Source organism: Tachyglossus aculeatus, chromosome 7 (assembly GCF_015852505.1).
Source record: "Tachyglossus aculeatus isolate mTacAcu1 chromosome 7, mTacAcu1.pri, whole genome shotgun sequence".
In the NCBI taxonomy this organism is placed as follows: Eukaryota; Metazoa; Chordata; class Mammalia; order Monotremata; family Tachyglossidae; genus Tachyglossus; species Tachyglossus aculeatus.
The window spans coordinates 29254592-29266513 of record NC_052072.1 but is presented as its reverse complement, the minus strand read 5'-3'; the positions used below and the strand labels follow the sequence as shown (position 1 = coordinate 29266513).

Sequence of the window (11922 nt, the reverse complement as noted above, 5' to 3'; positions counted from 1 at the left end):
GGCACATAGGAGTTAAGTGACTTGCCCAAAGTCACACAGCTGACATTTGGTGGAGTCGGAATTTGAACCCATGACCTCTGACTCCAAAGCCCGGGCTCTTTCCACTGAGCCACGCTGCTTCTCATAGCCTCAAGCTGCCTGGCATCACAGTGATCCTCTCCACTGTCCCCTGATGGGGCTGGGTCTCCCTGAAGGGAACAGGTCAGGACCCTTCTCCCTCAGGCAGAGGTGGAAAAAGCAAGGCCCAGGCACCCAGCTGTCCCCAGGCACCCGGCAACTCCAAGGAAACCTGAGTGTTCAGCCAGGGGAGGGGCTGCGGCCTTCAGTCCAAAGGGTGGGTTGGGGGCCTATGCTCTGGTCAAGGTGGGTGCCGTGGCCTGCGAGCTGACCTTCCTCTACTCACAGGGCCTGTTCTGGGGGCATGGTGGGGAGAAATCACATCTGTGGAACAATAACTGGCACCACACACCCCCACAACACAAAATTGTTCATTTATTCTCATCGATATTATTATTATTATCATTGTTATTAGGAGGCAAAAAATTATACAGGTACAAGAATCATTTTCCAACAGAGGTCAAATATGAGTGGATAAGTGTTGTAAAAAAGGAAGAGAACGCCACTTTACAATTCATTAAATAAAAACAAAACCAAAACGAACTAAACCCGCCCCTGTTGAGCTTCTCCTTGTGCAACTCTGCTAAATGAGAACAGAAAGTGAGGGGCTGGTGCAGGGGGAGGGAGGGAAAAAGCACGGGTAGTGGGCTGGGAGCAAGACGATCATGGACCAAGAAGAAGAAGGCAGGCTCGATTCATGCTGCGTGAAAGGGTGGGGAGCCTTTCTGGATTCCTGGGTGGGATCTTTCCCCTTTGGATCAGTGGACTTTGGCACTCGGCCTGTGCCCATCGGCTCCTTCCCACTCCCCGTCCCCACACTTACAGCATTCGACGACAAAGCCTGGGGAAAGGAGCAAGCTCCAAGGCCCTGCCTAGCCTGCCACAACGGCCCTGTCACCCCATGGGGGGGATCCAGAGATGCCACCCCTACTCTTGTCCTACACCGGCCCCTCTGACAGCTGGGGCTGGAGGCCACAGGATTTACAAATTCATCCAAGAAGAGAGTCATAAAAAACCAGCCTCCGCCTTTTCCATCCGATGCCCACCACCTCCCTCAACCTGTCCTCCACCTGCACCTCCTCCCTCTTTGTTCCTGACCCCGGCAGGCCCCGATGGTTTTAGTCGTTGCTTAAATTAAAAAATTAAAATATATATACATATATATACTGTACACACATGACAATAACTGAACAGTGCTGGGTGGGTCAGAGCAGGAGCAGGGGAGTGGTGGAGCTGGGGCTGGCGGCGGTGGAAGGGTGAAGAGAGACAGAGACAGAGAGAGAGGGGATCAAGGAAGGGAATGGGGGAAGAGAGAGAGAGAAAGACAGAGAAAGAAAGAGGGAGAAGTTGGGGAGTTTCTTTACAATAAAAACAGGAGTTCAAACCTCAGCAGAACAGGACTCTGGGCTCCCCAGATAACCCGACCCCTGCCTGGGGGAGGCAAAGGAGGCAGGTTGCGGGGAGGGTTGGATAGGGGAAGGGACGGGCAGGTGAGGAGCTCAGCTTCGAGTTTGGAGGATGGTTGTTCCTTGGCCAAGGGTGGGCCCGCGGTCTCAGCTTCTCCGCGACTTTGAGTGCTGGATAAGCCACTGTAGGGTGATGTCTGGTGGGAGGGAAGACAGGGTTGGGTTATTCTACTGTCCACACCTCCCTCCAAGGGGTGTGATAGTATCTGGGGGGAAAAAGGAGAGAGGGCAGCAAGAGAGGCTGGTACTAGCAGGTGGCAGAGTAAAGCCTTTGGGGCATGGCTCTCTGCAGTTGTGTGTTGGGGAGGGGAAATATGCCAGGAAGAGAAGGGCATTATTTTAGGGTGGGTTCAGACCCCAAACCCTACTTCCCTCTCAGCCCCGGTCCCTGGCTACGCACCAATGTTGTCCTTTTCTTTGCAGGAAATTGAATAGCAGCAGATCTCTCGGTCCTGGATGGCAGACAGATTCCTGGGAGAGAGGAGACATTTCAGGGAGGCGGAGTTGGCCCAGAGAGGGTGGACCAACAGAGGGCTCTGGGAGGCTGGGCCTTGGAAACAGCCTGGAAACGGCGGACTCTGGTGCCACCGTATGGCACAAGCTGGAGACACCTCCCTCGCCTCCCCTGAAGGAGCCTCTCCCACGCCAATCAATCAATCAATCGGATTTATTGAGCGCTTACTGTGTGCAGAGCTCTGGACTAAGCGCTTGGGAAGTCCAAGTTGGCAACATATAGAGACAGTCCCTACCCAACAGTGGGCTCACAGTCTAGAAGGGGGAGACGGAGAACAAAACCAAACATATTAACAAAATAACATAAATAGAATAGATATGTACAAGTAAAATAGAGTAATAAATATGTACAAACATATATACATATATACAGGTGCTGTGGGGAAGGGAAGGAGGTAAGACGGGGGCGATGGAGGGGGACAAGGGGGAGAGGAAGGAGGGGGCCAGAAACCAGGCCTGGTCCTCCGATGAGCACGGACTCCTCTGCTCAGTCCTCTTCCCCTGCCCTAGACCGGACAGGAGCAGAGGCCAGGTGAAAACCGGACAGATGGGCACCCTACTTGTCCATCTGATTATTATTATTATTTCTCCTGATCCTAAAGGGCTGGGGTGCCAACCATCTGGTGAGGGGGGAAGAAAGAGAGCCAGGGAAAGGTCTGAGTAGGGAGAACCAGAAGGGGAAATTCTAGGAGGGCACTCACATTTTCTCAATCAACTCTTTCTCATCCAACGCTCCTGGCAGGTCTCGCTTATTTCCCAGGACTAAGACCTGGGAGGAAGAAGAAGAATCAGTCACCCCTGGTGGGGCAGGGGAACTCAGGTGGGACCTGGCCAGAAAGCGGAACTGAGACAAGTTCGTAACTACCGGCTTTAACATTAGCTCTCCCTTCTTTCTCCCCACCCCAATTCACACTCTTCACTCGTCCAAAGTTAGCTTCCTCACTGCCGTTTCCCCTACATTCAGTCAAGTGAATTGAGAAGCAGCACTGTGGCCGAGTGGATAAAGCACGGGGCTGTGAGTCAGAAGGACTTGGGTTGCAATCCTGACTCTGCTGTCTGACCTTGGGCAAGTTACTTCACTTCTGTGCCTCAGTTACCTCATCTGAAAAATGGGGAATAAGATTATGAGCTCCATGTGGGACAGAGACTGTGGATCTACCCCAGCGCTTAGTACAGTGCCAATACATAGTAAGCACTTAACAAATACTACTAAAAATATTGAATTTAATGAGTGCTTACCATTCATTCAATTGTATTTATTGAGCACTTACTGTGTACAAAGCACTGTACTAAGCACTTGGGACAGTTGGCAACATATAGAGACGGTTCCTACCCAACGGCAGGCTCACAGTCTAGAAGATGTGGAGAGCACTGTACTAAGCACTTGGGTGAGTAAAATATAAACAAAACAGAGTTGGTAGCAATGTTCCCTGCTCACAGTGAGCTTACAGTCTTGGACTCCCTACCCTCCGTCCTCCGAGTTGCTACTCATGCCTTTATTCCCACCTGGACCACCCCCTCCCTTCAAATCAGCCAGACCACAGCTCTCCCCGCCTTCACAGCTCTTCAGAAATCTCCTCTCCTCCACGAGGCCTTTCCCGCCAAAGCCCATCCTTCCTGGATTGGGTCTATACCTCAGCACTTAGGCAACATCTCAATTTATATTAACTTCCATTTATCTCTTTATCCTTTCCTACGTTTGCTGTCAACAGCTGTACCATTTCATGAATGGCTTAGGTCGGTCAGTGTCCCTCACAGACAAAGGGAAGGACCACATCCCTTAGTTGTAATTGCTTATTCGCCCAGGCAATTAGTACGGTGCTCTGCACCCAACAGCACTCACATAGCCCTGCTGCAGCAGGTTGCTTGTGCCCTTCTCTTGCCCCCTGCCAGCATGGGTCTACCACCTTCTGCCCCATCCCCAGGGACCCAACCCTTCTCGGGGGATCTCACAGACCGGGATGCCTTGCAGCTGAGGCTTGTCCAGTAGGTTGTGGAGTTCGTTCTTTGAGGCCTCGATTTTTTCCTGGTCAGCAGCATCCACCATGTACCTGCAGGGAAAACCATCAGGGAGAAGGGACTGAGGACAGGGTTACAAATCCCCACGTCAAAAAACAGCAGGGATCCAGCTGGGTGCCAACCCTCGTCCTCCAACTCTGAAGCGGTGTGGCCCACTGGAAATAATAATAACAACTGTGGTATTTGTTAGGCGCTTACTTTGTGCCAGCCACTGTTCTAAGCGCCAGGGTGGACAAAAAAAATCGAGTTGGACACAGGCCTTGTCCCAGGCCCATGTTCTACTCACTAGGCCACGCACAGGTCTGGGAGGATCTGGGTTCTAATTGGAGCTCCACCTCTTGCCTGCTGCATTAACTTGGGCAAGTCACTTAACTTCTCTGTGCCTCAGTTTCCTCATCTGTAATATGCGGTTAAAATACCTGTTTTCCCTCCCCCTTAGACCGCAAGCCCCATTTGGAACAGGGACTGTGTCCAACCTGATTATCTCTTAACCACCCCAACGCTGCATAAATACTATAATTATCTCCCGGCCCCCAGGAAATCCCAACAGCTCAGACTGGTGGACACGGGAGACATCCTTGAGGTTCTCCTGCTTGCGCGGCTGATCCTGAGCCCTGCAGGGTCAGGGACTCCAAAAGAGACTCCCTTTGGCGTAAGGATTCAGAGCCAGGTGCCTGCCGGGGGCGAGACTGGAGAATCTGTGTCCACAGGCCTCTGCCATAAGGGTGTGAGCTCCTCCAGGGCAGGGACGACGTCTACTGTATCTCCTCAGGCGGTCAGAACGGTGCCCGGCTCCCGGCAGGGCCCAGCGATGCTGTTGACCGTGAGGCTGGAGTTTGCTGCAGATGAGGAGCCCTGAATGGGGAGAGGGAGAAGTGGGGCGCTCCCGGCCCAGTGTCCCTGGCGAGGCACTCACACAATGGCGCTGACTCCACGGCAGTATCGTTCCCACATGCTGCGGAAGCGAGGCTGTCCCCCGATGTCCCAGAGCTATGGAGGGAAAGCGAGCGGTATGAGGTCATTGGCAGGTCTGGATCCCCTCCCTCCCCAACCCGCTTCATCTCTCCATCCTCTTCTTTGAGGAAATCACTTCCTGCCAACGGACACAGTTCCTCCAGTTTTCACCCCAAGGGCCTCCCTTTTTCTCACCACCCCTCCCGTGATCCCCACCCATTCTTTCTTCTCCCACACTTCCCCAAGTCTCCCAAGCCCAAAGCCTCTTTCTTTCCCCAACTCCCGAAAGGAGTCACAACCTCTCCTGCCTCTTTCCAGTTCTTCCCTTACCCTTGTCCTCCCCCATCCCGCAAAACCTCTCACCTTGATGGTCACATTCCCCTTGGTGATTTTGCGCATGTTGAAGCCCACTGTTGGAATCATGTCCTCATTGAACTGTCCTGACTGGGAGGAACAGACAAAAATGGAGAAGTCGCCACAGGGAGGAGGGGGCCTGGTCACAAGTCAAGGGACTGGATGACTTTTTCCAAGGGGCTTTTGCTCTCAATGGGATCAGGATCGGAGCCTCCTTGAACTAAGAGCTCTTCAGAGGTCACAGCTCCCAGTCTGCAGACGGGTAGGCCTGGATCAGCCCATTACCAGACCAGTCCTTTAGGGACAAATTTTCTATTTAAAAAATCTCCAGAGGATTACTGAGCCTCACAACAGTATTTCAAAAAATTCTCTCTTGTATACAACCTAAATCCCTCATTCTGTAACTTAAGCCTTATTTCTTTTGTCCGGTTCCTTAGCCTTCTCTTCTCTGGGCTGTATGATTTCAGTTCCTTTAGTCTTTCCTCATGAGGACTGTTAGAAATTCCCTTTTTTCTTTCCTGCCCCTTTCCTAGTTTCTCCAAGCTTGTGGGGCCCAAAGCTTAACTTCCACAACCAACGGGATATACAGGTTGACCCCAGGGGTCCCAAAAGCAGCACTGGAGAAACAGGTAGGGAAAAAAAGTCAATGGCATTTTTTGAGCACTTACTGTGTGCGAAACACTATTCTGAGCGCTTGGGAGAGTATAATGCAAGAGTTGGCAGACAAGTTCCCTGCCCTCCAGGAGCTGACAGTCTAGGGGCAAAAGTTAGGGTATAACCCTCAGCCTGAAGGGGAATCTGAACATGCACCTCTATGGCAACTCCCGGCCACTGTCCATGCCCAGCCGTGCCATCATATTCTCCCCACTTTTCCTCCACTCCCTCCTTCTGCCTTATCCCCTTCCCCTCCCCAAAGCACCTGTGTATATTTGTACACATCTATCACTCTATTTTATTAATGATGTGTATATATCATTAATGTATATAATGTGACACTTGTCTACTTGTTTTGTTGTCTGTCTCCCCCTTCTAGACTGTGAGCCCACTGTTGGGTAGGGACCGTCTCTATATGTTGCCAACTTGTACTTCCCAAGCGCTTAGTACAGTGCTCTGCACACAGTAAGCGCTCAATAAATACGATTGATTGATATCTATAATTCTATTTTGATGGTATTGACACTTGTCTACTTGTTTTGTTTTGTTGTCTGTCTCCCCCTTCTAGACTATGAGCCCGCTGTTGGGTACGGACCGTCTCTGTTGCCGAATTGTACTTCCCAAGCGCTTAGTACAGTGCTCTGCACAGTAAGCGCTCAATAAATATGATTGAATGAATGAATAAATGCCCATGCCCAGCCGCACCCTGTCACCGCCCATGCCCAGCCACGTGGAGTTCCCCCTGGCTCCAAGCTGCTGCTCTGCCTCTTAAAGTCACATCTGTACCCTAGCCCCCCAGTTTACCCAGTTCCTAGGGGAAATGGAAGGCCCTTGCTCCCAGCCCAGGGATCAAGTCACCAGCCCGGGCTGCTGAGACCCTCCCCACCCGGCCATATCCTCCCTGAGGCCCTCTGTTGCTTCACCCATTGATTGATTGATTCACATGGGGCGTCAGAGCAGCAGGGAGCAAGAGGAAGTCCAAACTACTCCCTCCACAACCCCCAAAAGCTCAGTGGTGGGACTAATGGTTGTTACATAGCCGTGGTCCCCCTTCACCGGGAGCACCCAGTTCTCCCGTCACCAACTATCACCATAAGCTTTTGTACACTTAGGAACCATGATGCTTCCCCCAAGTTGCCTCCTCTCCTTCTCCTCCCATGATGTCCCGGCTCTTAAGGTCTATGCCCTGTGGGGAACGGGGGCACACTGGCTCCAAGACCCGCCCCGGCCCAAAGGATGGTGTTACGGCATCAAGCATCACATTCTAGGTGATGGAGATACCTTAAACTTCCTCCATCCTCCCGCTTGTCGTGCCTGACGAGTTAAGGCGGCAAAAGCAGCAGTGTGACTTAGTGGGAAGAGCCCGGGCTTGGGAGTCAGAGGACCTGGGTTCTCATCCCGGCTCCGCCACTTGTCTGCTGTGTGATCTTGGGCAAGTCACTTCACTTCTCTGGGCCTCAGTTACTTCAACTATAAAATGGGGATTAAGAGCCTATGTGGGCCAGGTCTGTTTCCAACCTGATTATCTTTTATCTATCCCAGTGCTTAGAACAATATTTGGCAGAAAGTAAGCACTTAAATACCATAAAAAGAAGAGCCTGGGGTTTTGATCCAGGCGCCAACATTGGCTGGGTGACTTTGGGCAAAGCGCTGTACTTTTCTGCACTGTGGGGTTCCCCTCAGTCCAATGCCCTCATTTGGAGCTCATCTGATAGCAGTTACAAAGGACTCTGAAGCTTGCCAGAGAATTTGAAGGGGTCCTTGACTTGGTTCACCAGACCCTAATCACCACTGCATCTTGTTCTGCTACAATTCCCTGGGCCTGGACTGCCCCATCGGCTCCTCATCTGTCCAGTCTACCTGGGCCGAGAGCCGTTAGTGGACCCACAGTGACAGGGCTTGAATTTTCTGACCCTTCGGCAAAGCAGGGGGCAGGAATCTAGTCTTTGTTCTCTGTACAGAAGAGTTTCAACTCAAGAATGGAGTCGGACCGCAACGTTACCTTAGGGAAGCCTATTAAGAGGGATCAAACGGGCAAGCAGAAGAAGCGGGCAAACTCAGCAATTTCCAAGTAGGTTTCACCGGCCGATTCTGCAGAATCAAGTGTATCGGGCAGATGGGGAAGTGAGGGCCAGAGCGGTCAGTGGTTCAGGTGTCATCACCCAGGCAGCTAAGATGGAGCAGACGGAGGCTCAATTCCCCATTTTAGCTTCAGGATATTTTATTGGGGGGATGATCCCCAAGAAGGGCCAGTTTAGGATCCCCAGCAGGACAGGGATACTGGGATTCCGGGAAAAGGGAGCTCAAACAGCCTAAATTGTTAGAAATGTCATCCCCTGATGCCTCTGCCCCTGTTTCCTTTGGAACCTAGCCTCAAGGCAGGAACCAGCTGCCACGCCAGAAATGGACTTGGAAGATTAGGCTGGTAAATTTGAGCACTACTGGCAACTCACATTTTTTATGACCCACGGGTGCTTCAGGCCCAGGTCGGATGCAGCCGGGATGAAACGGGCAAGGCTGTTCTGAAAACACACAAGTCCTTGGGTCCTTTCCCACCTCTGCTCTCTCCCTTCTTGGGGTATGGGTGCCATCCTAATTTCTCCTCTCCTACCAGTCTGCCCTTTGCGGGATCACCCCACCCTCAGCCCCACATTATGGGCATGTACATAAGTGCTGTATTTATATTAATGTTTGTCTCCCCGCTCTAGATTATACGCTCCTTGTGGACAGGGAGCAAGTCTGTTGTGTTGTACTCTTTCAAGCACTTACCACAGTATTCTGCACACAGTAAGCACTCAATAAATACCACTGACTGATCGATCTGGGATGCCTGTCCTGAGTGGGCTCCGGCCCACAAAGAGACACTTACGCCAAGGCCCCACCTGGAGTTGTAGGGGTTCCAGCTCATTGTGGGCAGGGAACATGTCTACAAACTCTGTTATAGTGTACTCTCCCAAACGGTTAGCACAGTGCTTTGCACACAGTAAACACACAATAAATATTATTGTGGTCTGGCCTACAATGTGGGCTGGGGGGAGGAGGGCACATTGGGGGCAGGGAGCAACCTCGTTTATCAAGCTATGTCCAGGACCTCTGCCTAAAGAAAATATTCCTTCAAGGAGTCAAGCACTGAGGGCAAAGGGGTACGCAAGGGTGGCCGAGGAGTCCGGCGGCAATAATCCCAATCAGCCTGCCGCCTCCCTCCCTTCCTCTAGACTGTCAGCTTGTTGTGGGCAGGGAGGATGTCTGTTATATTCTCACAAGTGCTTAGTACAGTGATCTACGCACAGTAAGCGTCCAATTAATCCACTTGACCAACCACAGAAAAGCCTTCCAAATATTCCTCGGGGCTCATACTGAGCCGGAGTCACGTGATTCTTCCAAGGAGAGTAGGCTCGGGTGAGATGTCTCCACCTCCTTCCCCAAAGTGCAAGGTGCCATTCATGGGGAATATTCATGGGGAATATCATTCATGGGGAAGATAACCTAATTCACATAGCCATTTGATGGCCACCTCTTCCATGACACAAGGACCTCCACCTCTTGACCGTTAGCCTTCCTGGACTGCAAGTCCAGGATGCGGAATCCTGATCCAATGCTCCAAGGGTGAAGGGAGGACTAGGGGGTCGCCCTCCACCACTGGTGGGAGAGGAATGGTAGGGAAGCTTAAGCGCTTAATACAGTGCTCTGCACACAGTAAGCGCTCAATAAATATGATTGAATGAATGAAGCTGTGCGGCCTAATGGAAAGGGCACGGGCTTGGGAGTCAGGGAACCTAGGTTCTAATTCCTGCTCCACCGCTTGCCTGCTGTGTGACCTCGGGCAAGTCGCTTCACTTCTCCGGCCCTCGGTTACCTTATGAGACTGTGAGCCCCACGGACGGTGGCCAATCGGATTAGCTTGTTTCTACCCCAGCGCGTAGTACAGTGCCTGGCACATAGTTAAGTGCTTAATACTATTATTATTGTCCTGCTGGGCCCTTCTGTGCGACCGACTAGGACTCTAAGCTAGCGCAGTTCAACCTCAAAGGCCACAATACATGAAGCGCAGAGCCGGGGCTCGGGCTGGGTGTGGCTCTGTCCAGGACCAAGCCCAGCCTTCCCCCTGGGCCCAGTTTCAGGGGTCCCCAGCTGCTGGGGAGGGGGGTCTCTGAGCCCCCTCCCTATAGCTGCAGGCCGCAGCCATTACTGCAGCCTCTACTCACACACAAAACCACCCCGCTGCAGCTCACATCCTTCCCCTTTTGGTAACCTCCTCTGATGGCTGCTTTCTGGGCCTCCCCACTGGGCAACAAAAACCCTCCCTCCACCCCCAACCCTGACTGAATCCCATCTCCCGGGGCCCTCCAGGCCCAAGGGTCTCTTCTTCCCTCCCTCCTTCTGGGTCACCACGCACTCCAGGATGGCACCGCTCGCCTCCCTAGGCCCCCTCCCCAGGCTCGGGACCCTGGAAACCCCGCTCCTCGCCCCCGCCAGCTGGGGAGGGGTCAGGAGGGCAAGGGAGAAAGGGAAGGTGGAAAGGGAAGAAGGAAAGGAGGGGAAGGGAAGAAGGAAAGGAGGGGAAGGGAAGATGGAAAGGGAAGAAGGGCTGGGGGGGAAGGGACAATGGGAAGGGAAGAAGGATTGGGGGGGAAGGGAAAATGGGAAGGAAAGAAGAGGGGGGAAGGAGTAGAAAGGAAGGAAAGGAAAGGGGGGTACGGAGGGGAAGGGGAGGAAAGGAGGGGAAGGGGAGGACAGAGGACAGGAGGGGAAGGGGAGGATAGGAGGGGAAGGGGAGGAAAGGAGGGCAAGGGGAGGTAAGGAGGGGATGGGATGGACGGGGGGGAGGGGAGGACAGGAGGGGAAGGGATGGACAGGAGGGGAAGGAGGGGATGGACAGGAAGGGAAGGGGTGGACAGGAGGGGAAGGGGAGGTCAGAAGGGGAAGGAGGGGAAGGGAAGGAGGAGGGGAGGAAAGGAGGGGGAGGGGGGAGGAAGGGAGGGGAAGGAGAGAAGACGGGGAGGAAAGGAAGGGAAGGAGGGAAGGGAAGGAGGAAAAACGGGGAAGGGAAGAAGGAAAAAAGGAAAGAAAAAGAGGGGAAGGGGAGGAGGAAAGGAGGGGAAGGGAAGAAAAAAGGAGGGGGGGGAGAGGAGCCCCGAGGCTGGAGGAAATGGCTCCCGGGCCCCGGGCCCCGGGCTCCGGGCGGGCTAACGGGGGCGCCGCTTCCTGTTCCGGCAGGGCAGGGGTTAAGGAGGCCGCGCCCCCCGCCCCCTCCCCTCTCCTCCTCCCCTCCCCTCCCCTCCCCGATGGCCGCGGGTGGGGCGGGGCACGGCCGGGCCGGGCCGAGCCGAGCCGGGCCTTGCCCCGTCCCCGGCCTGCTCCCCCCGGGCGGGCGGCCCCTCCGGGCGTTTCGCCCCGTCATGGGCGGGCCCGTGCCCCGTGCCCCGTGCCCCCCGCCCCGTGCCCCCCGCCCCGCGGCTCCCTCCGTACCGCGATGACGTTGACGAAGGTGGTCTTGCCCGAGTACTGCAGCCCCACCAGCGTCAGCTCCATCTCCTCCTTCCAGAACAACGCCTTGAACCAGTCCAGCAGCTTGTTAAACAAAGCGATCATGGTGCCCGCCGGTGCCCGCCGCTGCCCGCCGCCGCCGCGCTGCCCCGCGCTGCCCTGCCCGCCGCCCGCTCGGCTCCCCGGCGTTCCGCTGCCCGGCCCTGCCCTGCCCGGCCCTGCCCTGCCCGGCGCTGCGGGCTGGTGCTGGGCCGTGCGGTGCGGTGCCCTGCGCAGCGAGAGCGGCCCAGCCTGCGGACTGCCGCCCCGAAACGCCCCACGATGGGTGGGGCTCTAAACCCCTCCTCCCTCCTCTCCT

General features: G+C 54.3%; 1 protein-coding gene across 1 annotated transcript; it reads right to left on the bottom strand.

Moving 5' to 3' along the window:
• Positions 1-473: 473 nt before the first annotated feature.
• On the bottom strand, positions 474-11706 carry ARL8A (ADP ribosylation factor like GTPase 8A). Its single transcript, XM_038749260.1, has 7 exons — positions 11547-11706; positions 5433-5513; positions 5032-5105; positions 4054-4147; positions 2798-2865; positions 1984-2054; positions 474-1720 (listed from the first exon to the last, which is right to left on the bottom strand). The coding sequence occupies exons 1-7, from the start codon at positions 11667-11669 to the stop codon at positions 1671-1673; spliced, it is 561 nt and encodes a 186-aa protein (XP_038605188.1). The 5' UTR covers positions 11670-11706; the 3' UTR covers positions 474-1670.
• Between the last annotated feature and the right edge of the window lie 216 nt (positions 11707-11922).

Bases quoted from the DNA above. Each gene is read 5' to 3' on its own strand.
- ARL8A (XM_038749260.1), bottom strand. From the start codon at position 11,669: ATGATCGCTTTGTTTAACAAGCTGCTGGACTGGTTCAAGGCGTTGTTC. The intron at 5,514-11,546 runs GTACGGAGGGAG...TGTTCCTCCCAG, and splicing joins CCTTCGTCAACGTCATCGCG to TCAGGACAGTTCAATGAGGA. The intron at 1,721-1,983 runs GTGCGTAGCCAG...CCCTCCCACCAG, and splicing joins CAAAGAAAAGGACAACATTG to ACATCACCCTACAGTGGCTT.